This window comes from Ctenocephalides felis, unplaced genomic scaffold (assembly GCF_003426905.1).
Source record: "Ctenocephalides felis isolate EL2017-DRISC unplaced genomic scaffold, ASM342690v1 CF-g0.4_SCAFFOLD_01886, whole genome shotgun sequence".
In the NCBI taxonomy this organism is placed as follows: domain Eukaryota; kingdom Metazoa; phylum Arthropoda; class Insecta; order Siphonaptera; family Pulicidae; genus Ctenocephalides; species Ctenocephalides felis.
In genome coordinates, this window is record NW_020538040.1 from 8,140,505 (window position 1) to 8,163,424 (window position 22,920).

Consider the following 22,920-nt stretch of genomic DNA (forward strand, 5'->3'; position numbering starts at 1 on the left):
CAAAAAATCGAAAATGAATTTTTTTGCCTATCTTTGCGTTTAAAAACGTTTCTGAACATTTCGCATACCTTAAAAATATAGAAGATGTGTGTGTTTGTGCAGATACAATTTTCCTACGATTTTGTTAGTGCAGATACAATTTTCCTACGATTCCTACGATTTTGTTTGCATGGATCAACCGATTTTGAATGATTCATAAAACATTTGCTTCCTATTGATGGGAGACGTGCTAATTAGTTTAGACCTACCTTGACCACAAACTAATCAGCACGTCTTCTTATCAATACAAATCGAATGTTTTCTTAAATTATTTAAATTGGTTAATCTTTGTTAATCGTCGACGAAAATTTGTCGACGCACACACACATGCATTCATTTTTTCTAAGGTATGCCAAAATGTCAGAAAACCCTTGACACGTAAAGATATATAAAAAAAATTCATTTTCGATTTTTTTCGATTACTATAACTAACTCTATCTGGCAGTTAAATCACAGCATTATTAGTATTCCGACGACAGATTTATGATGATGTTGCGATTTTCATGAATTTCTCTTAATTTATATAGTATTGTATTGTACCGACTCGAAAATTTCGAACCATTCGAATCAGGAAAAACTCTGATTTCAATCATAATTGGAATCAATTCGTATCAACCTGGAATTCGGAGGGCTCACACTTACTTCTTTTTATTTATATTTATTGAAAATATTTTTTTATATTTATTAAAATTTATGCTCATACAAGTTGTATTACAGTAAGAAAAATTCCGACTTGATAGGAGTTGATTCGAATCAAATAAAATTTGATTCGAATCAGATTTATTCGAATTATTCAAATCACTTGATTTGTGTTAGCACATCACTAGTACATATTTATTATTCTCACAAAAATCCCTATATTTTCCTTCGATCGCATAGTGCCGTGGACTATTTTTCCAATATATAGGGCTTATCCATTTCTCTTTTTACAATCATGACCAATAGAGTTCTTTCCTCTCACAATATTTGCAGTACACATATCTGCATTTGTTACCTTGCCGATCTATTTTGAGATACAGTTCAAAATATTCTTATCATATTATTGTACTGCAGTCTCAAAATATTGCTTATCATCGTTATTATTGTTGATAAGAAATGCTTGTCAAACAAACACCATAATTTAATTTTTCATAGGAGAGAAATGTTCACTTTCTGAAACCATTGTTAAAATTAAGCCGACCAATTGACTTTTTAATACTAAACCTTTCCTGAATACTTTAAATACCTGTAGCTATTGTACCCAAGGACCCTTGGATTAGGAAATTAACACCTAGACCTCGTAAGATTTTTTTTCCCAACGAACAAAAGAGCAACGGAAACTTACATAATGATATTTAAAAAGGGCTTAGATCATTAGTTGGGGGTTTCGTTGTATTTTTAACCATATAAAATTGGTTTTATATACGCCAAGTTTTTTTTATTATACATGCCTATATTGTGTTACATATAAAAAATATTTTTAACCATACAAGTAGTACACATTTGTGTTGTGTTGTTGTGATATTTTTTCTTATCATATACAAACTTCACTTAATCCGACAGATGGATGATTCAATATTACAAACGTCGACGGAGGGAAACAACTGTGTTTGCGAAACGTGAATTGTACTTCTACTTGGACGATAATCATAGGTGAACGATAAAATTCCGAGACTAGATAAAACACCAACAAGAACACATTACCTTGTTAACTTCTCATAGGTTCAGTCGAAATTGGAAGAAGTCATTTGTTTTGGGAGTTTTATACTTCTCGAAGGAGAAGTTTATGTTTTCGTGAGCAAATCGAAAATGATAAATTTTGCATATCTTTTTTACGTTTTCAGAACATTTTCGCATAACTTAAAGGTAATTGATATATGTGTGATCGATCATTTCGAGAGCACGGATCAACTGATTTGAATGATTCAAAAAACATTAAATTCCTATTGATGGGGAGACGTGTGTTGATTAGTTTACGCAGCGCGATCACCTCTTAAATCTATAATTTTATTTTTGGATCTACAAAACCGCTGGATCTACCTTTCAAAAAATTGAATAATTTTTCATCCCGCCAATACGATTAAAATTTTGTTTGAATCATTCAAATCGGAAGCTCTGTTTTCTCGGAAACTGAATTGCTATTTTTGTATTTTTTGCCCTGTATCTCCGAAACGACTGGACATTTATTTGCCAAAAAATGTTCAGAAACTTTTGAGACGTGTGTTGATTAGTTTTTGGTGAAGGCAGGTCCAGCCAGTTTCAAGATACTGGGCAAAAAGTGCCAAAAATGGTAATTAAATTTTTGAGAGAACTAAGCGTCGAATGTGAATGATTCAAAAACGTATTATGTACCTGTATTGACGGAATAAAAGATTGACTAATTTTTTGGAAAGGCAGTTCTAGCGGGAGATAAAAAAAGTTTTAAAAAATTGCCATTGGCGTTCAAAAGTCATCGTCAGACATATATGCATAGCAAATGATAAGGTGTTTTATAGAGATTTAAACAAGTTCTAATTTTGTTTCCATTCCTATACCCGTACCAAGATTTATATTATATTGTTTAACACGTTAACCGCCAAGTCAATCGTATATATCTGAATAGCTTTTTGTCATGGCAGACATATATGTCTGACATACGCAATTTAATAAAAGGCTTATATCGAGAAAAGGTTTCATATAGAGCAAAAGTTTTAATATGATAGAGCTATGGCAGTCATATATTTGTGACACAAAATATAGTGTTTTTCCAGGAATTTTGGCAAAAAGTTTTTTTTTCTTAATACATTTTAAATTAAAGTCCCCAAAGCCCATTCGATTTTTTTAACTTTTTGTAGGGTAAATTATAGTAATTGCAAAAAATCGAAAATGAAAATTTTTATTTATCTTTACGTTTCAAAGGTTTCTGAACATTTTGGCATACCATTAGAAAAAATGGATGTATGTGTGTGTGTGCGGATACAAAATTTCTTCGACAATTTCGGGAACACTGATCAACCGATTTGAATGATTCAAAAAACATTCGATTTGTGTTGATAAGGTGACGTGCTGATTAGTTTTTGGCGAAGGCAGGTCTAACCATTCCGAAGAAACGGGGCAAGAAGTGCCAAAAATGGTGACTCAGTTTTTAAGAGAACGGAGCGTGCGATTTTAATAATTCAAAAAAGATTTTACTTGTATTGACAAGATAAAGAACTGATTAAATTTTTGGGAAGGCAGGTCCAGCGGTTATGGACTCTCAGTAAAAATAAGTTAAAAAAAATGTCATTTGGCGGTCAAAAATGTTCATTGGACATATGTACATCAAATTATCAGGTATTTTATAGAGATTTTATTAATGTGTACACATTTTGTGTAAATTTTTTTGGGTTTCGTACCAAGATTTTTAATTACGGTACGGGAAGTTCTTTTTTGTCTTGGTACTATGCTATGCACCCCACTAGTTTCTGATATTATCGTGGGGCTTAACGTGTTAAACTTCACTTATATAGTTAAACAGTTGAACAAATGTTCTGACAAATGATATTTACCACAGTGTAGAACAACCGATTTGAATGGCTTTCAAAATTTTCAAGAACAGAAATCAACAATTTTCAAAAAAAAAAAAAAAAATTGCAAAACTATTTTGTTCAAATTATTTGAAAATTTTTAAAACTTTTAATAAAAGTTAAAATACAAAATATTCAAAAAATTTTAAAATTCTGAATAAAATTAAAAAAAAACAAAATTTGTTATGGAAAGATCCAGTAATTTGGCATTGAACAAGGCCATGCGCCACTAGTGATCTTTACAAAATTACGTTACAAAATTATTTTGGGATGAAAATTATAGATAGCAAATATACTTATACAAGTCATTAATGACTAATTAATCGTTATATGAGAGAGTAGAACAACTAAGAGGACTTTGTGCGTTGTAGAGGAATGCAGTCGTTGGATGACTTGTTGGGCGAGATCAGAAAATCCAGGAAATTGAAAGTCGAAGCACAGGAAACGTGACGGAGGCGCGGAAGTTCGAGAAGTAAAAAGTGATAATAACAATAATTAAGTTTTACCGCCTGGTTCCGTACCAGGGCGGTCGTCAGTGTCGTCTCCGTCGACCCAGTCTCAACCGCGTTGTTTCGGTGAGGTTGACTCACCGTCGACCGTCGACCGTCGACCGCGGGTCGTTCTGCGTGCCTTGTTGTGTTCATTCGGTCGTTCGGTCGTTCGGTTGTAATAGGTCGTTGACATATCGCGCGCTGTTAACCGACATATAGTCACTAGTCACTAGTCAGTTCATCCTCTCCCTCTACGAACGAACTATACGGCACGATTGTAAATTACAAAGTAAATGTGCAGTTGCCACCACCGGCACCAGCACCAGCACCAGCACACTAGACCAGCACACTAGACCAGCACACCATGATAAAATTAACGCTTCATTAGAAATTAGAATATTTAAATTTTTTTTGCGATGTTTGCCAGTTAACTTTCTTTTCATTAGTGAAAAGAATACATCTACTTATTATTATAAGATTGTTTTTTCAGTTCAATTTTTTTTTTTTAATTTTATTAACTTCCCGAAGGAGAAGTTTATGTTTTCATCAAAAAATTCGATTCGCTAATTTTATGTTTTCTCGACGTTTCAAGCCATTCTGAATCGAATGAGACCAAATTTGGAAAAAGTGTGTGTGTGTGTGTGTATGTGTGTGTGAACAGATTTTTTGGCTTAAATCGACGTTTTCTCAAAAATGGCTGAACCGATTTTGAAAATTTAAAAGCCATTCTGTATCTCGATGAGGACTAGCGTTTATCAATTTTGCGCGACGATAAGCCAAGCCGTTTCTTTGTAAATAGCAGAAGAGTGAAAATTTTTTCGTCCACGTTTTAGCACGTTTAATCGATCTTGAAAATTCAAAAACCGTTCGAAAGATATTGATTGGGAATCGTGCTGATGAGTTGTTGGTAGAGATCGGCCGGGCCGTTTTCTTGTAATAAAGTGTTAAACATTTTTTTTTTCGACGATTTTTATTATTATTTTTTTTACGGTAGATACCATAGTCTTCTAGATCATACTAAAATATTATGGCCCTACGATAACTCGTTTAGCTTTAAAAATTCGTTAAAGTTTGCAAAAATTAGTATCGTTTTTTTGGCATTTGTCAAAATTAGACCTTTCATCAACAATTGCTCAAAAACGCCTGAACCGATTTCAGAAATTTAAAAACCATTTGATGTGTCTTAATGAGGACTATCGCTTGTCACTTTTGTGCGACGATCGACCGAGCCGTTTCTTTAATATTTGGAAAAAAGTGATAAACTTTTCGTCCACATTTAAGCTCATTCTACCGAATCGATTTTAAAAAATCAAAAACTGTTCGAAAGATATTAGTTGGGAATGATACTGATTAGTTTTAGGTGAAAATCTACCGAGCCGTTTTCTTGTAATTAACTGTTGAAAAAAAAAATAAGACGATGTTTATGGAACTTTTTTTGGCGATATATACCATGGTCTTATAGAACTCACTGAATTATTACGGCTTTACGACAAGTAGTTTAATTTTAAAAATTCATCAAAGTTTGAGAAAATGAGTAGTTTTTTTTTGACGTTTGTTAAAATTAAAATTAGACGATTTAGTTGGTATAACGATAGAGTACTTGGTCTTAATAAACGTAATAAATCATTAAAGTCCTACGGAAACTGGTTCAATTAAAAAAATATTTATTTTTGAAAATTTGCTCTTAGAAAATACTCCGATTAACGTGTTTGTTCGTTTTCAAATTATGTGTAATAAATCCACTCGGAATACTTTTAATCACCCATAAATTAATTTATATTTTATTGATTAAGTCGATTATTTACATATATCGGGAAGTTCATGTAACTTGCCTCAAGGCTAAATACCAAACCAGCTAGTTTCTATTTCTTAACGAAACTAAACTATTTTTTAAGCTTAGAATTTAGCATACATTTACTTAGGTGTCATATACATTTTTATAAATCCAAAATACAATGCCTAATAGAGTATTTTTCAACCCCTGGAATAGGTTCGGAACATTGTCTTAGGTAGACAGGTGAATGAAATAGGAAGATGCAAATGTTCGTTTAGTATTTTGTATCACGTTGTATAATAGATGTGTGCTCGATGGGCTGTACATTTTTTTATATTAACGATGACATTGCAGCTGTAAGTAATTTTTGTTGTAGTACATCCTACAGCTTGTTATTTCGAATCGAAGACAGGAGGTGCATTTTTTTTTAAATTGAATACATTTATTATTGAATACATTGTTTGTTATATACATATATTTTATCTACGTGCTCCATGATTAGGCTTACACATTAGGCTTAAGTTAGTTTGAACCCCCGATCTGGATTGATATCATGCAGTAGTGATATCAACTTTTACTTAATACAGTTCTGAAATATGTTTCCAGTTTAAAATAGCCCATGTCGGGCACTGCGGTGTGGAATAGCAATGGGAAATGAATGGTAGATACTTTCTTATAATTAATGATTTTATTTTGTCTTCTGTCGAAGTAATTATTTTATCTATCCTAATCCACAATTATATATGCATATCCTAAATTGCGGCCTCTTGCTTGGATTAGTGGTTTCAGCTATGCGACTTAAATTACAGTTGGGTTTGAAATTCCCCCCTGGACAGCCTGATGTCAAGCAGTAGTGACATCGGTTTCTACTTGGAAATATCATTAGCAATATGTTTCCACGTGAAAAACCAAAACTTTGAACGAATTTATATAATAAACTAGATTTATTGTTAAATAATAAAATTATGTAGCTAGTTGCATGTCTACTCAATTGTAAATAGAAACGAAGACATCGTGCAGTAGCGATGTTCATTTTCAGATGAAAAATATGTCTCTAATTAAAAATAGCGATTGCATTTTGGGCACTGCGATGTGACATGGCAATGGGAAATCTCTTTCATTATTTTCTATCTCATTGTAAGATCAACTAGTGGTTTGCATGGCATTGTGCCTTAAGATAAGTTGCTGGAACTTCCCGTACCGTAATTAAAAATCTTGGTACGGAACCAAAAAAAATTGACACAAAATGTGTGCACATTATTAAAATCTCTATAAAGTATCTGATAATTTGATGTAAATATGTCCAATAAACATTTTTGGCCGCCAAATGACATTTTTTTCAATACGTATCGAATGTTTTTTGAATTATTCAAATCGGTTGATCGGTGTTCCCGAAATAGTCGACGAAAATTTGTATCCGCACACATACATACATACACAAACACACACATTGAAAGAAACCTTTGAAACGTAAATATATATAAAAACTATCATTTTCGATTTTTTTGCGATTACTATAACCTACCCTACGAGAAGTTAATTATATCAATTATGAATTAATATCAAATAAAATGACTAAAAGTCATTTTAACTTATTTGAGAATGTACAAATAAAAAGATTAAAAAATCACGTATGCATAGAAAAAACCTATGTACATACAATGATTTATGGTAGGTGATTTCAAACAATGTGACCACATAACCATTACTACAAAGATGTATAGTAATTAGTATGCGTTAATGTTAATTTTAACATCGATCTTTCCATTTTAATCTCTTGTGGGTATCGTCAGCGATCTACAATCTGATTTTAAAACGTGTGTGAATATATAATATAAATGAATAAATGATTTAGCGTAATAGAGAAAGAGTCATCCATCGGTCACGAAGCCGAATGCGCGCCTATTATAACAGTAACGACGAACGACCGACAGGGGTGAACAACTGGTTGCAGGCGAACCGACGATGAGGGCAATTATCATAATTACTTCTTGCCTGCAAAGACAAATAGTGTATGCTGTTTATAAGGAATATTTGCGGATATTAAGTGGTTGTGATTAATGGTAGTAGTAATGTGTTTTTAGATTTTAAAGAATTCTCATTTGAAGAATTAACTTTAGTATTGGATAAGCATATTCTCATATTAACCTGCTTAATGGTATATTGGTTTTCGTCAAAAAATCTGTTTTGCTAATTTTGTCTTCTCGACATTTCAAGTCATTCTGAATCGAATGAGATCAAATTTGAAAAAAGTATGCATGCGTGTGTGTATGTAAGCCCATATTTGACCTTTCGTCGATGTTTTCTCAAAAACGGCTGGGTCTATTTCAAAAATTTAAGTCACCCGATGTAATGCGATAAGAACTAGCGTTGGTCCGTTTAACGCGCGATTATCGATCAAGCCGTTTCTTTATAATGAACAAAACAGTGTGAAAATTTTGGTCCTACAATCTTGAATCAATTTTAGAAATTCAAAAACTGTTCCAAAGATATTGGTTGAGAGATTAATCGTGCTGATTAGTTTTTTTGCTAAATATCAGCCGTGTAGTTTCTTCGTAGTTCATTTTCTTTAACGATTTTCAAGAAACGATAGATTTTCTACTCTAAAATAGCATACTAAAATATTGTAGCTCTACGATAAGCGGTTGAATTATAAAAATTCATCAAACACGAAATATTGCAGCGCGCTAAACGATTCTAATCGGAATCTACGCCGAGCATACGTACTGTGTTAGCTACTGATTACAGTTGACGCCTCCTCTTAAATTTAATAATATGACTTTCACTCACTACTAGTTTACTGAATATGTTTATTATTTTGTTTTCAATATATGCAGTTATATATTAATAATAACACAAAATATTCTTCTATAATCTGTTACTGCTTGTACGAAATAATCTGCTTCAATTTCACTATCTGTCAAATATAAAAGTAAACATATTAGGAATATTGATAGTTTTTAAAACGAGAATTTTTAAATCATTATAATTTTTCTTATAAGTATATGTGATATTCATTTTAAAGCTTTTGTATTTTTGTATGTGGTTTAGAAATATTTATTTCTATAAAAAATATACAATCAATTTTTATTTTAATTTTGTCATTATATTATACATAAAATATTCTGCGGATTCGTTCTTCATTATTTTGCTAAGTACGAGAGTCATTTCATTAAATAACGTATAAGCAATTTAAAAAAATCTCAGACAATTTAAAACTATGCTTACAGAACACATCAACACTTTAAAACACAAACACTTTTTTGACTATACTACATTTTGAAGAAAATTTTTAACAAAAGACGCATTTGTGAATGATCTAAACAAAAGCCAGCAAAAGAATTTTTTTACTGCAAAATGTCCAACAAGCCTGAATCAGTTCATATACCGAAAAAATAATGTATTTCTTTTTCCCCAACTTTATACGAATATACATAAATTTTTTTACACGAATACTATAGATGCCTTATAAAAAGTTTACAGTAAGGAATTTCCTGAACACAAGTTATAGTTCTCTCTATTTGTTTTTATCATTTTTTCCATTTCGATATTTCAATTACCCGAAGGTTTTCAATACCTCCGCGTGTGCTTTACTCTATTCGGCACACTCCGGTGTTATTATTCTCTCGTAGTAAAGTTGAGTGCATATAATATATTTTTGCGGAACACGTTGTTGTGTAACGGTTGTTGTCACACAGCACAGAAGCAATAATAGACAAAGACCAACCAGGAACCGGCCAACCATCTAGCCAACCAGCCAACTAGCCAAGTCAACCAGTCAGTCGTATTATAGATAGATGTAACCGAATAGAATGGATTAGAATAGAATAGAAAAGAAAATATATGCTAAAAAGATATTGTTCCATTATGTTATTACTTTAGTTACGTGAGTGTTCATACGACGACGTCTTGCTCAAGAACTCAATTGGCAACTCATTGTTGTTACGAGAGCGCTCAAAGGGGACACGCCGTTGTTCGATTGATGAAATCTCAATTAATAAAATCATTAGTATTATTATTGACTGTACACTAGTCTTCTCACGTAATTCAACGTAGTCGTAAACTTTTTTTTTGTGGAATATAGGTTCAAGTTATATGCACCTTTATGTCTGCAACGTTGCACAACGAACATGATGATAATGAGTTTTATATCTGTTTTTTTATTTATCACATGCACTTATTCCATGTGGAATATTAGCAAATTTTTTTTGTAGTACCTAAAAATATGTAAATCGAATCGCAATCTAATGATTGGTCGGGGTACAAGTTTTATATCTATTAATATGTATTTTTTTTTAAATCTTATTAGTTTTTATTTCTGATACTTTTCATACTTTCGATCAAATTGGCTGAATTTTTATTGCCTTGGCGACTTAAGAATTTTATCTATTCTAAACCACTAATCCACAGCTTTCTCCGTGGATTAGTGGTTTGAGCTATACGACTTAAACCAGAGTTCCCAGGTTTGATATCCATTTGGGCAGCCTGATGTCAAGTAGTAGTGGCATCGGTTTTCACTTGGAAAAACAATTAGCAATGTTTCCAAGTGAAAATTCAAAACTGTGAATAAAATAAAATAATAAACTAGAAGTTAATAAATTAAATTATGTAGTTAGTCACATAATTACCAATTTGTTAATGGAAAACAAAAGTTATGTTTTATAGAAACAAAGGGGGTTCACATATGTTGATCCAGGGGCAATTACAGAATTCTAATAAAAACTTATAAACTTGTAAAATACTTCTCAAAATTTATTACAGTGCTAAATGATGACACACATGGTAAAAAAATATGAAATGAATTTCTTTAAAATTTTATTATAAAATCCATACACTTCGGCTATTGTCTCGTGGAAACTAAAAATAAAATTTTAAAATAAAATTGTATACCAATTACAAAAAGTAAAGAGTACTTACAATTTGCTTGTCCTACTGTTAAAAACAGTAAACACACTAATCCATTATCTGAGTTTATGGTAATGCACTAAACTTGTTGTATTTGTTACAATGTTTCACAACTTTACTAACATGACAATATTCCCAAAGGAGGAGTAACCGTGTAATATATGTGTTATCTGTGAACTATCTGGATAAGTAATAGAGAGAAGATCTTAAAAAAAACATTTTTACGAAGATTTTAACATGTGTGACTAATAGTGAATTATTTGCACATTATTATTGCTTTCTAAGAAATTTGGAAATACTATTTACATGAACCATGTTTGGATCGCACAGCAAACTGAGAATCATCGTGTTTGTTTATTATTCTATTGCTATAAATGGTCATAAAAGATTCTTCAACACGTCTTTTGTGTAATTTTTTTCAAAATGTAGTATGGTTGGGGTAAAAAAATAATCTGTTACATTAATGTGTTCTGATAGCATAGTTTTAAATTTTTGGGGATTTCTAAATTTTAGCTAGTTTTCCCAACGTAAATTGATTTGCAATCTTAACAATTAATTTGATAGACCAGGTTTGCCACTAATTTAAATCATTTATTATTACATTTTACAACACATAAATTAATTGTGTTCTGTTAGCATAATTTAATTACGCTTAATACGTTAATGTGTTCTGTTAGCATAGTTTTAAATTTTTTGGGGATTTTTAAATTTTAGCTAGTTTTCCCAACGTAAATTGATTTGCAATCTTAACAATTAATTTGATAGACCACGTTTGCCACTAATTTAAATTTATTATTACATTTTACAATACATATATTAATTGTGTTCTGTTAGCATAGTTTAATTACGTTTAATACGTTGATGTGTTCTGTTAGCATAGTTTTAAATTTGTTTGTATTTTTAAATTTTAGCTAGCTTCCCCAACGTAAATTGATTTGAAACCTTAACAATCAATTTGATAGTCAAAGTTTGCCACTAATTAAATCATTTATTATTACATTTTACAACACATATATTAATTGTGTTCTGTTAGCATAATTTAATTACGTTCAATACGTTATTTATTTTATTTATTTTTTTATTTTTATTTATTCATAAGCAAGCCGTAATCAATAATAATAGATATTATTTCAGGCTCTTGTCAAGCTTATTCATAGTTAATATTGAAAGGATAGTAATTTTATAATAATCATAGTAGCTGCACGAATTTGGCTTCTGAAAAAAAGAGCTGAAAAAAAGCATTCGAACATTAAATACAATGTTCATCATCAACTTCATCATATTAAAGTCTATTTGACCATCAGTCAAGCTCAAAATTCTTGCACAAGGTTGCAGGTTATACTCATTTAAAACCTTAAAAATTTAAATTAATAAAATAGCAATAAAAAAAACATGGTTGTACAGGCGATCAAATAAATAGTCAAACTACATAGATAAAGGATAAGGATTATGCAAGAAAATAGTTATTGAAATCAAATTGAGAAAATTCAGTAATGTCATAAAAAGCTAATTCTTTGAAAAGTTTTACTAGTTAATGTGTTCTGTTAGCATAGTTTTAAATTTTTTGGGATTTTTTGAATTTTAGTTAGTTTCTCCAATGTAAATTAATTTGCAATCCTAACAATTAATTTGATAGACCAGATTAGCCACTAATCTAAATAATTTATTATTACATAAATTAATTTCTAAATCTATCCTTTACCCAGATGAGGAGCCCTACCGCGCCAGCAACGGTCACCATCAGCAGCAGCAGCAGCAGGCGTCTGCAGCGAGTGGCGGCGGAACCTCCTTAGCCTACTCGTCTGGTGTTCCCGTCGAACGCGAACGCCACACCTCCGTCGGCTCTGACAGGTCGCACAGGTCGAGCACCTCGATCGCCACGAACCATTCGACCATCCTGGACGATGGTGTCAACAGGACAATCGCCCATAACCAGACCGACGGCGAGAACGGCGGAGTGTCGTCCGACCATGGGAGCAGGCGGAGGACAAACAGCAGCAGTATGGGGTAAGGAAAAATAAAAATATTAGGTTTTCTTCTAAAATTTGTCGAACGCATTTTTAATTGCAATTTATAAGTTGTCTAGAATTTTTTTGTATCAATTTATCCAAAATGTACATTTTAATTAATCATTTCTATGGAAATTATGCATAGTATGCATAATATGCATAGAAGTCATGTGCTCAGGATTAAATTTTATTATAGAGTTGCCTTAGGTTCATTTATCTTAAAACTTTAAAAAAGTTTGTGTTATACATCATTTATATTAATCAAATTATTCAAGATCTCCGAACGATAAAAAGATAACTGCACATTGAGCTCAGAATTATATTACATTTTCAACTGCATTGTAGTGTGATTTATGATAAAAGTATTTTTATTATCTATTTTTTTATATTATTATATCCTTATCCTATATTTTTTAATACTGTATTTATATATGTTAGTTAGTGCTTAATAGTCATAGTAGAAATACTACAATTTGAAAAAAAAGGAAATTAGTTATTAACTTTCCGTATGGTAGTTATAGTAATAGGCCGAGAATTGAAAATGAAATTTTTTGCATATCTTCACGTTTTGAAGGTTTCTGAACATTTTGGCATACTTCAGAAAAATATGGATATGTATGTGTGTGTATGTATGTATGGATACAATATTTGTCCACGTTTTTGGGCGCACCAAAGATTCCTATTGATAGGGAGATGTGCTGATTAGTTTTTGGCAAAGGCTGGTCCAGCCATTTCGGAGATACTGTTCAAAGAGTGCAGAATATAGAAATCGAGTTTTCGAGAGAACGGCTCTTCCGATTTGATCCAAAATGATCAAATGATGAAAATGATCCAAAAAACATTCAATTCGCAATGACGGGGAGAAGTAGTGATTAGTTTTTAACAAAGGCAGGTTCAGCCATTTCGGAGATACCGAGCTAAACGTGCGATTGCTTTTGGATTTTTTTTTTAATTTCAAAAAAACATTTTTTTCAATTTCAAAAAAACATTTTTTTCAATTTTAAAAAAACATTTTTTTTAATATCGAAAATAAATCAAATTTTAATTGTTTTAAGCTCACTAATATACTCAACAATCTATGATACTCAAAATAATTAATTTTAACTTTGCAATTCAGTTTATATAATTCTTATAAATATTAGACAATATCTTTCATTTTAAATTGGTTTGATTAAGTTTTGTTTATTTAATTTTCTGTAAACATATATAAGTTACAGTATTTGAAAAAATAATCTATTTGAAAACGTTTAATTTCCTTCGAATATATAATTGCGGTACGGGAAGTTCCAGCAATTTGTCTTAAGGCATGATGCCATTCACAACTAGTTGCAAATATTTTATTGAAACTACAAAAATATACAATCTATCACTAAAGTTGTTATTGGAAGAGTGCCAGTGTTTGTAATTTTGAAAATAATTCCGTACTTAATTTTATTTTAATGTCTAAAAATTAGAATACAATATGAGAAGATATAAGTTAATGACATGTCAGCAATATTAACTACGTAGTTCATTTAAAACTACTTAATAATATAATTTTTTTGTCATTTATTTCAGGCCCCTGTCGATGAGGTCGAGTAAAGTCCCCGGTACTCGAGAAGTCCACAACAAATTGGAGAAGAATCGAAGGGCTCACCTGAAAGAATGTTTCGAATTACTCAAAGACCAACTACCTCCGAGCCCCGACGAGAAGAAAGCATCTAACTTAAGTATTCTTGGATCTGCAATCCGCTACATCCAACTCCTAAGACGTAAAGAACGAGATTATGAGAATGAAATGGAGAGATTGGCCCGAGAGAAGATCGCCTCCCAGCAAAGGATCACAACACTGAAGAGGGAGCTGTCTTCGACATGGGAGCACATAGACTTTAGCAAGCTGCTGCCGGACGAAGTTGCTGCCAAGACACCGGACAGGGAGCACAACCAGAGCAGCACACCAGCGCCGCAGAGCCTGGGGCTGAGGGCGGAGCATAGATACAGTTCGAGCAGCTCCCTGTCGAGCGCTGCGACTGCTCCGAGCCCCAGTGCGGTCACAACAAATAATGTAAGTGGAATAGTAGACACAAATAACAACTGCAACTTCGGATATCCAATTCAGAAATGCTACAATGTCATACATATAATTCTTAATCTGATGTTATGTATCCTTTTCCAGCAGATGGCAATAACCCGCGCCTCTCCAATAACTCAACTGATCTCGCCGACGGCGGCGACGATTCAAAAATCCAACGGGCAACAGGTGATCCAAATAAACCAAACAAATCAACATATCACGACAAACGGAACATCAAACGGTCCCACCATCGTCAAGACGACAAACAACCAACTTGGAGCCAAGAGGGAGCTGAACATGTACACCAAACAAGTGCCAGTGAATAGTAAAATAAATAACACGTACGCCTCTGGACATCTGATAAGCCAGAACGCTCTGATTTCGAATGGAAAAATTGCGAGATTGGAGGGCCAGCCCCAGGTCAAACTGGTGAATGGGACTCCGTCTCTGGCTCTGGTCACACAAACAGACAATCATGATAAGGATGTTAAGGTTCAGCCGACACAAATCACGCTGTCGCAGGTAAGAAAGGTATTTTAAAAATCTGGATGTAACTGACCAATTTTAAACTATTGGTAAAGTTACAAACTCTTTGTTTATCATATAGTTTGCAAATGATGGATGCATTCTTTTATTTCATTAGGTAATTTTAACCCTTTTCATTCAGATGCCGCCGGCGGCAAAATTCATATAAATCTCGGAATTAGCGAGTGGAAAGGGTTAATAAAACATTGTCATTGTTTATAAATATTATGAAATTACAGGTCATCCCAGGAGGTAGCTTAGTGGTCAGTCCAATTCAATTGTCTCTTGCACCACAAAACATTAGAGTTTTGGGCAGTGCAGCCACGATTGAACTTGCAACAAGCTGTAAGTAAATTGATATATAATTATAATTAACTAAGTGTAAGTGGCATTTTCCCTCGGAGAAGTTTCTTGAATTTTTCTATGTATATAATGATTGACTTGATCAATTCGAAAGTGAGATTTAGCTAATTTTTAAATCTTTATTTCGAAAATGAAGTTTTTGTTTTCAATTGAATCTAAATTATATTTAATTAATCTTTAGATTAATGACATTTTTTATACAACTAGAGAAGTACTGTTGGCAGATATGACGAATCCATTTAGATAATTTTTATTTTCTGTAAACAATGATTTTTGTTACGAGAAAAACACTTTTGTAAAATTGGAAAATATTAAAATATATTGTGTAAATCATACTTAGGCGTCTTGCTGGCTTATACAGCAGTATCACCCCTGCAAAAAACACCGCCGTAGCGAAAGAGTTAAGGCCGAAGTCGTGTTAAAAAGTTCAAAATTATTTTTATTACTATTATAAAATTATTCATTTTTTCAAGGCAAAATTAATAATAGTTTTTAATGTCATTTTCCCCCAGCTTCTTCCCAACGTCTAAGAGATACATCGGTAACATCAACAACTCACGTGAGAAAAATTCTTGTGCCTCAATCTTCCGCCGGAAGTCCAGTGGTGGCGGTTCCTCAAGAGAATGGCGCCAATGGTCCGTTGGGCGGTCGATTACCAGGCGGTGCAGAACTTAATCTGCTGCCCACTAACGGAGGGCCGCAGGTGGTGAAGAACAATTCGAACCATCAGCCCAACATTCTTTATCGGACAAACAAGACGGGCGGAGCCTTGATTGTCAACAATGGGATTGCTTTGAAATCAGGTAATGGTAATAGAAATAAAGAACTAGTTGTAAGTAGTATTTTATCTTAAGGCAAGTTGCATGAACTTTCTGATATGTCTGGATAATCAACTTAATCAATAAGAAGAGAGATTCAACTATGTAGGTAAAATTAGTCAACTGTTTATTTCGCAAATAAAATGTATGATTTCACTAAAAATTAATCAATGCGATTTCTAATTGATGTCTTTTAAACATATTTTATGATATCTGTAATTGCATGAATTAAATTATCTTGTTCAACATATTTAATTTCATCAATTTTGGGTTCTAAAAATGTATGTTATTTAAGTGTGGACGTCCAACGGTAATCAGTAGCTACCTACCAACGAAACACGGAGAATCGTCTAAGCGCACGGCTAAATTTTAAACTATGATGAATTATTATAATTCAACCGCTTATCGTAGGCCTATAATATTTTAGTGTGTTATTTATGACTTGGACAGCTATTGTTATACTAAGTTTTATTGGAATTGTTTTAAACAATTTTTCCAACATTTAATTACGAAGAAACGGACTGGCCGATTTTCGTCAAGAACTAACTAGTACGATTTCTAAATGATTTTAAAATCGATTCAAATTCGGACGAAAAAATTTACACTTCTCTGCTAATTGCAAAGAAGCAGCTTGGCCGATCGTTGCACAAAACTCATAAGTTCTTATCGCGTTACATCGAATGGCGATTTAAATCCTCATTTAATTTAATGACTTGAAACGTAAAGAAAACATAAAATTTGCAAATTGCACTTTTTCGCGATAAGATTTCTCCTTCGGGAAGTTAAAAATCATTGCATTTTACCTAACTTCGTTTCCTTATGTGTCCTTAGGTGAAAATGCGAGTTCTCGGCCTGTCCACGTGATGACTCCAATAGGAAGTTGCGCGACATCTCTTTCGGGGCTGACGCCCCTTGTCGTGTCCCAGAGTCAAGGGGGACAAGTGACACATATCGTTGCTTCGCCCTCGCAGTTGGGAGGAAAGGTACGTTGTGAATATACAAATTTAAAAAAATGGAAAAAAGCTATTGTACCCGTGCCTTGTCTTGCGTCGTATCATTTTGCGTTTTTTTCGAAATTGCGTTGTTGCTTATTTGGTAGTAGTTTTTACGGTACGTCGTTCGATTTTTTAAAATGGTGGGTGGGCTTGAGGTAAAGGAATTTCTATGCACTGAGAGGCGGTAGCAATCTCAAATCCATATAGATTCCACATGGGTGTCACAGAGCTGAAGGCACGCTTGTGGATTTCAGATTGCTACCGCCGCTCAAATCACTTGGAATTCTGTAATGTTTAAATTTGCTTCTGTTTATATTTTTAGCAAAAAAAAACCTTATAAGAATCTTACATATGTCCTTATTCCACCTTCCTGCTAGCCCCTTTCATTTACTATTCACTGCAGCTATTATATTTGTGACCAAGTTTTTTTATTCGCGAATGCAATAAGTGCGCCCACATAAATAAAAGTAGTCCAAGCAGTTATCAGTTTAAGTGGTATTTAGTCCAAAATTCCTTGTTGATTGATTTTTTGCAAAGGCAGGTCTAGCCATTTTGGAGATACGGAGCAAAAAGTGCAGAAAATGGGAATTCAGTTTTTGAGAGAACAGAACATCCGATTTGAATGATTAAAAAGATATTTGATTTGTGTTGACGGCGAGACGTGCTGATTAGTTTTTGGTGAAGGCAGGCTCAGTTTCAATTATAAAAATGTATTAAAACCTGGATTATTTGGTCGCGATATTAGACACGTGTTCGATTTTCAATAATGTATAATAAATCAACTCATCAATGAATACTTATAAATCTCTCATAAATTAATATGTTAATTTATTATTGACTAAGTCAATTATTTACTACATGTCGGGAAGTTCATGAAACTTTGCCTTAAGGCAAAATTCCACTTACGACTAGTTTGTATGCATAAGAGAGTTTTTGCAAAATTTTGTGTATTGATGAATATACTTGTCATATACATCAATCTTTAAATATCATAAATTGCACTTTTTTGAAAAGAAAAAAGCAAAAATTGGGGCTGCTATGTCATTACAAAATAAGTAGTTGTAAGTGGCATTTTATTTTAAAACAACAATAAGAGCGCCACAGTTAACTGGTTAAAAAGTAGTATTGTCTAAACCGCGGAAACCGTTTATGATCTTCATTTGCATAAGAATGTAATTTTATTCCTCTTGTTATATTTTAAATGAGATTTTAGTATCCTATTATACGAAATTTAAATAATTTTTTTTTCACAGTATCTCAGTGCCGCTCTGGTTAAACCAATGGTCGTCGTCAGTACAAGCGGAAATGTCCAGTCAACTTCAACATCATCAAATTAATTCAGGAACAGGACTGATTATTGATTCACGAGGACAAACTTCTGCCGCCCCCATATGCAGATCACAATAACAAAAGCCTGCAAATATGGAGAGGGATGGCACGAAAGTGAGATTTTAGCATTTTAAAATATATATACCTGGGCATCACAAGCTTTATATCTGCCATATTGAGCAGATGCTATGGTTACAATCACCCCGCAGAAGGAGATTTTGCAAAATTGTAAATAATAAAATTGTATATAAAATTAGTTGATATATATATACATATACATATATATATATATATATATATATATATATATATATATATATATATATAAAAATGCGCTTGTGTGTACATAAGCTGGTAATTGTATTCTGGTGTTTTATAAGATTCGATTATGAGCCGCGGGGCTCATTAGATGTTTATTTTTAAATTACCAGATTTTTTTTATCTAGATTAGTTCCGGTACAAATTTTAAAGAAGTCAATGTCGAATGTGCTGTAAGCACATTTTAACTGTTGTAAAACTATGCAATTTATACTGATGCATAAGAATCACAATTTCTAAAGTACTGTAGTATTTAAACATATATTAAGCTAGGATTAAAGTAACTTATATCCAAAGCAATTTCAAATAGCCCCACTATCTTGCTAAAATTAGTACTCATAATTTTTTTTTTTTGAAAAGAATTTTGTCTCACTTTTAGCTGCAGTGCAGTGCAATTTTATTATAACTTTTAGAATATAATAAGTTTTATAATTATGTCTAAAGAGAAGAATGTTTTATTCCCCTGTAAAATAACAAAACAAATTGTTTTGGTTGGTGAACATAGAATAATAAATTATTCTAATTACTGAGCCTTAAGTAAGAATGTTTGATCACTGAAATGGTTCACCATCCTCCTAAGAGCATGTACGTATTTATATATTTAAATAATTTGTGTTTTGATTTATATATAAATATTTATAATTTAATTCCATTTTAATTGTATATACATTAATTATTTAATTTACAAATAACTTAGATCTCAAACAATTACAGTGTGTGATAGCTGTAGCTAACCTTGTATTTGTGCTGACGATATGTTGGGTTAGTGTGTATTACGGCTATGAGCAAATTTGACAATTTATGAGCGTATGTCATTTTCCAAATAAATAAGTGAAATGAAAAAGGTTGGTTTCTAATTTATAGCTTAATAATAATATATTTATTATTAACTTCCCAAAGAAGTTTTTATGAAAGAAATCTAGATGCTAATTTTGTAGCCACAATGTTGCAAAAAATTATTGTTTGAAGAAAAATCTTTCAAAATTTCAAATATAAAATTATTATAAAATAAAAAATGTGCTAAACAGTAGTACATTTAAAATATTGTTTGAAGAAAAATTCAATATGGATAAATTTTAATTTTATTTATTAGAATACAAAAACAAATACATCTATACTACTCTACGCACTTCAAAGAATCTTTTCAAATAATAAACTTGTCCTATCGTCATAACAACTAAAACACAAGCTTCAAACGTTGACCACATAACTACCCTCGAATTCGTGCTTTCGTTTATAGCACGATGGATTCTATCTCTCACCTTAAAAAAATTATGTAATAAATTATATGCAAAAGAAATTATATATCATGTATGGTTATTTATTTACCTGCATATATTCCTGTTCATGTTTCACACCTGATAATGTGCTCGATAACTCTTTGATCATTGATTCTAATTTAGAATGCCCTGCTTCTCCTTCGTTTACAGCACCTGATGTACCTTTAGGAGGTTCTCCAATCTCCATATTAAACATAACTACCTGGAATGCAATTATGAACAATTTTAAAAACTATTTTGTAAATGCAAGACGCAGATGTTGTTTGACTCCATGATTAGATGATAATTTTGGATGTCGGATAATTACTGCAACATTTTAAATAAACTCATGAGAACTATAAAACTCAGTTTCTGAATAAAAATAATATTGTGCTAAAAAAGTTTTTTATGAACTGTTCAAGACAGTTGATGAAAGTGCAGTTTGTTTTAAAATAAAAGTGCTAATTTTTGTGTTGGAAGGTGAGATCAACTAATTTATTACATTTATCTGCAGATATTGCATAAATGTACACTAAACATTTTAAAGAGGCACTTTTGAACTTGAGCACTTGATCTAAAGAGGAAAATAAGCATACAGTACTTCTTTTGTGCATTAATAATGTTAAATTTACCTTTGGAGTCATTGTGGACATTTTGTTACCAAAACAGTATGTATAAACTCCAGTTTTCTGTGCTGAAAATGTGTATTTTCCCGAAGTTTCCCTTTCACCTTGATAAATCACAGCACCTTCAGGATCTGTTATATGGACATCGATGTCTAAAAAGCCTCCTTCAGCGATTTCAAACATTAAACCTATAATGGAGTTTATATACATTATTAATGATCCAGAAGTGTCCGATATTATATATATAAATATATATAAATATAATATATATATATATATATATATATATATATATATATATATCCAGAAGTGTCCGATATTTTATATGAATACAAAAAGTTTGTGGTATAAAGTTTTTGTGTTTGTGAGAGGGCGGTATCTAGCAGATACGTCAAATGTGAAGTGAAGTGATGATTTGTCTAAAGTAGTGAAATATAACTTAAAATCAATAGTGTCTCATGGAGCAATAAATAATTTGAAGATATAGTTGCAGATCAACAGGTGTGTGGGATTAAAATTTTTCAAATTCTGGTAAGAACACTAAAAACTAACTAAAGTAGTCTTATTTCCTGATACTGAATTTCACACGCATATATAGTTATATAGTACATATTATCATTAATATATACCGATTCACTATATATGAACACAAAATATCCCCTTTTATTATCATCTTTCTATAAATATCCATAATTTTCTAATCCTAACCCATCATTGTGCCAGCTTCTACTTTGTCGAAAAAACATTCTTCAGCGTGTGCATCTACAGTTATGAAATAGCATTCGTTGTATTGAAAACAAGCGAAAAGTACGATAAATAAATATAAATAATTCATATTAACACTATTTTGAGATATTTTATACTTAAAAACTACGGCCACGTAAGTCAAAGTTAAATGTATTTATTTGGCTTTCGAAATGTCAAGCTGTCAATCGGGCAGGGGTGGCAACATCGGATTTCGAAACAGTATTCGTGTATTGTCAGCTATCATGAGTGAAGTGAGTGAAGTGTTCGTTTGCTGCCAAGTCATTCAACCGGGGCGCCAACAATAGGAATGTGGTCAAAATTCGAACTAGTTGTAAGAAACAAATTGCCTTAAGGCAAGTTGCATGAACTTCTCTATGCGTATACATAATTATTCTAATTAAGAATTGAGATTCAGATACTTACAATTAGGCAAAATTTTAAACTTTCTATTTCGAAAATAACTTTTTCGCTTCCGCTTCCAAGTTGTCAATACGATTTCTAACCGATGTCTTTCACACATACATATAACATCCCTAATTGTATAAATTAAATTAATTAGTTTCACATATTTCATTTCACCTATTTCGTGTTCTAAACAAGTGTTTTATGGATTAAAGTTTGGTCGTCAACTGCGATCAGTAGATAACGAACGCATGTACGAAAAGGTGCGTCCACACCTAACGAACGAACACGAACGAACATGTCGAACAAGAAAATACAAAGATGAACGAACAGGAACACGAACGAACGCGAAAAATTCCAAACGAACTTGAACAAGCGCTTAAAAGCAGTGAGCGCTTGAATTTTCGTTGTTCGTAGATGTTCCGTGAAACGTCAGTTTTATTATTGATATGGATGTAAGCTTTAATCATACGGCATTTTCACTGGTTTTTGTGTGATTTTTGTTCGTGTATATTTTGTAAATATACTGTAAATAAATTATTCAATTAATTTCACTCAGTTTTTGTATTTAATATTTATATTTTGAGTCGTTTTCTTTCCTCAGCATTCATATTCGGAGCAAGCTGAACATTCCAGGCTTGAGCTAACTATACTCAATTTTCAAACTCTCATCCTCAACATATACATGTATGTTGAATGTCTATGTATGATAACAAGTTTAATATTTAATTGTAAAGACTGCA

At 32.1% G+C, this 22,920-nt stretch overlaps 2 protein-coding genes across 8 annotated transcripts in view; one reads left to right on the top strand and one right to left on the bottom strand.

Moving 5' to 3' along the window:
- The window catches only part of LOC113378531 (max-binding protein MNT-like), a 136,819-nt gene extending 117,911 nt beyond the window's left edge, over nt 1–18,908 (top strand). For 5 of the 7 annotated variants that reach the window (XM_026619074.1, XM_026619072.1, XM_026619075.1 and 2 more), the window contains 7 exons: nt 12,440–12,740; nt 14,300–14,786; nt 14,898–15,317; nt 15,560–15,665; nt 16,196–16,486; nt 17,333–17,484; nt 18,750–18,908. In XM_026619074.1, coding sequence (XP_026474859.1) covers nt 12,440–12,740; nt 14,300–14,786; nt 14,898–15,317; nt 15,560–15,665; nt 16,196–16,486; nt 17,333–17,484; nt 18,750–18,833 — 1,841 coding nt within the window. In that variant the 3' untranslated portion in view covers nt 18,834–18,908. The remainder of the gene's footprint in view (nt 1–12,439; nt 12,741–14,299; nt 14,787–14,897; nt 15,318–15,559; nt 15,666–16,195; nt 16,487–17,332; nt 17,485–18,749) is intronic. The other 2 variants (XM_026619073.1, XM_026619077.1) reach the window with 2 other exon arrangements.
- A 1,347-nt stretch (nt 18,909–20,255) lies between these two features.
- Nucleotides 20,256–21,907, bottom strand: LOC113377181 (transmembrane emp24 domain-containing protein 2-like). Its single transcript, XM_026617404.1, has 4 exons — nt 21,737–21,907; nt 21,035–21,216; nt 20,473–20,625; nt 20,256–20,405 (listed from the first exon to the last, which is right to left on the bottom strand). Exons 1-4 carry the CDS (start codon nt 21,861–21,863, stop codon nt 20,256–20,258), a joined length of 612 nt encoding a protein of 203 aa, XP_026473189.1. The 5' UTR covers nt 21,864–21,907.
- Between the last annotated feature and the right edge of the window lie 1,013 nt (nt 21,908–22,920).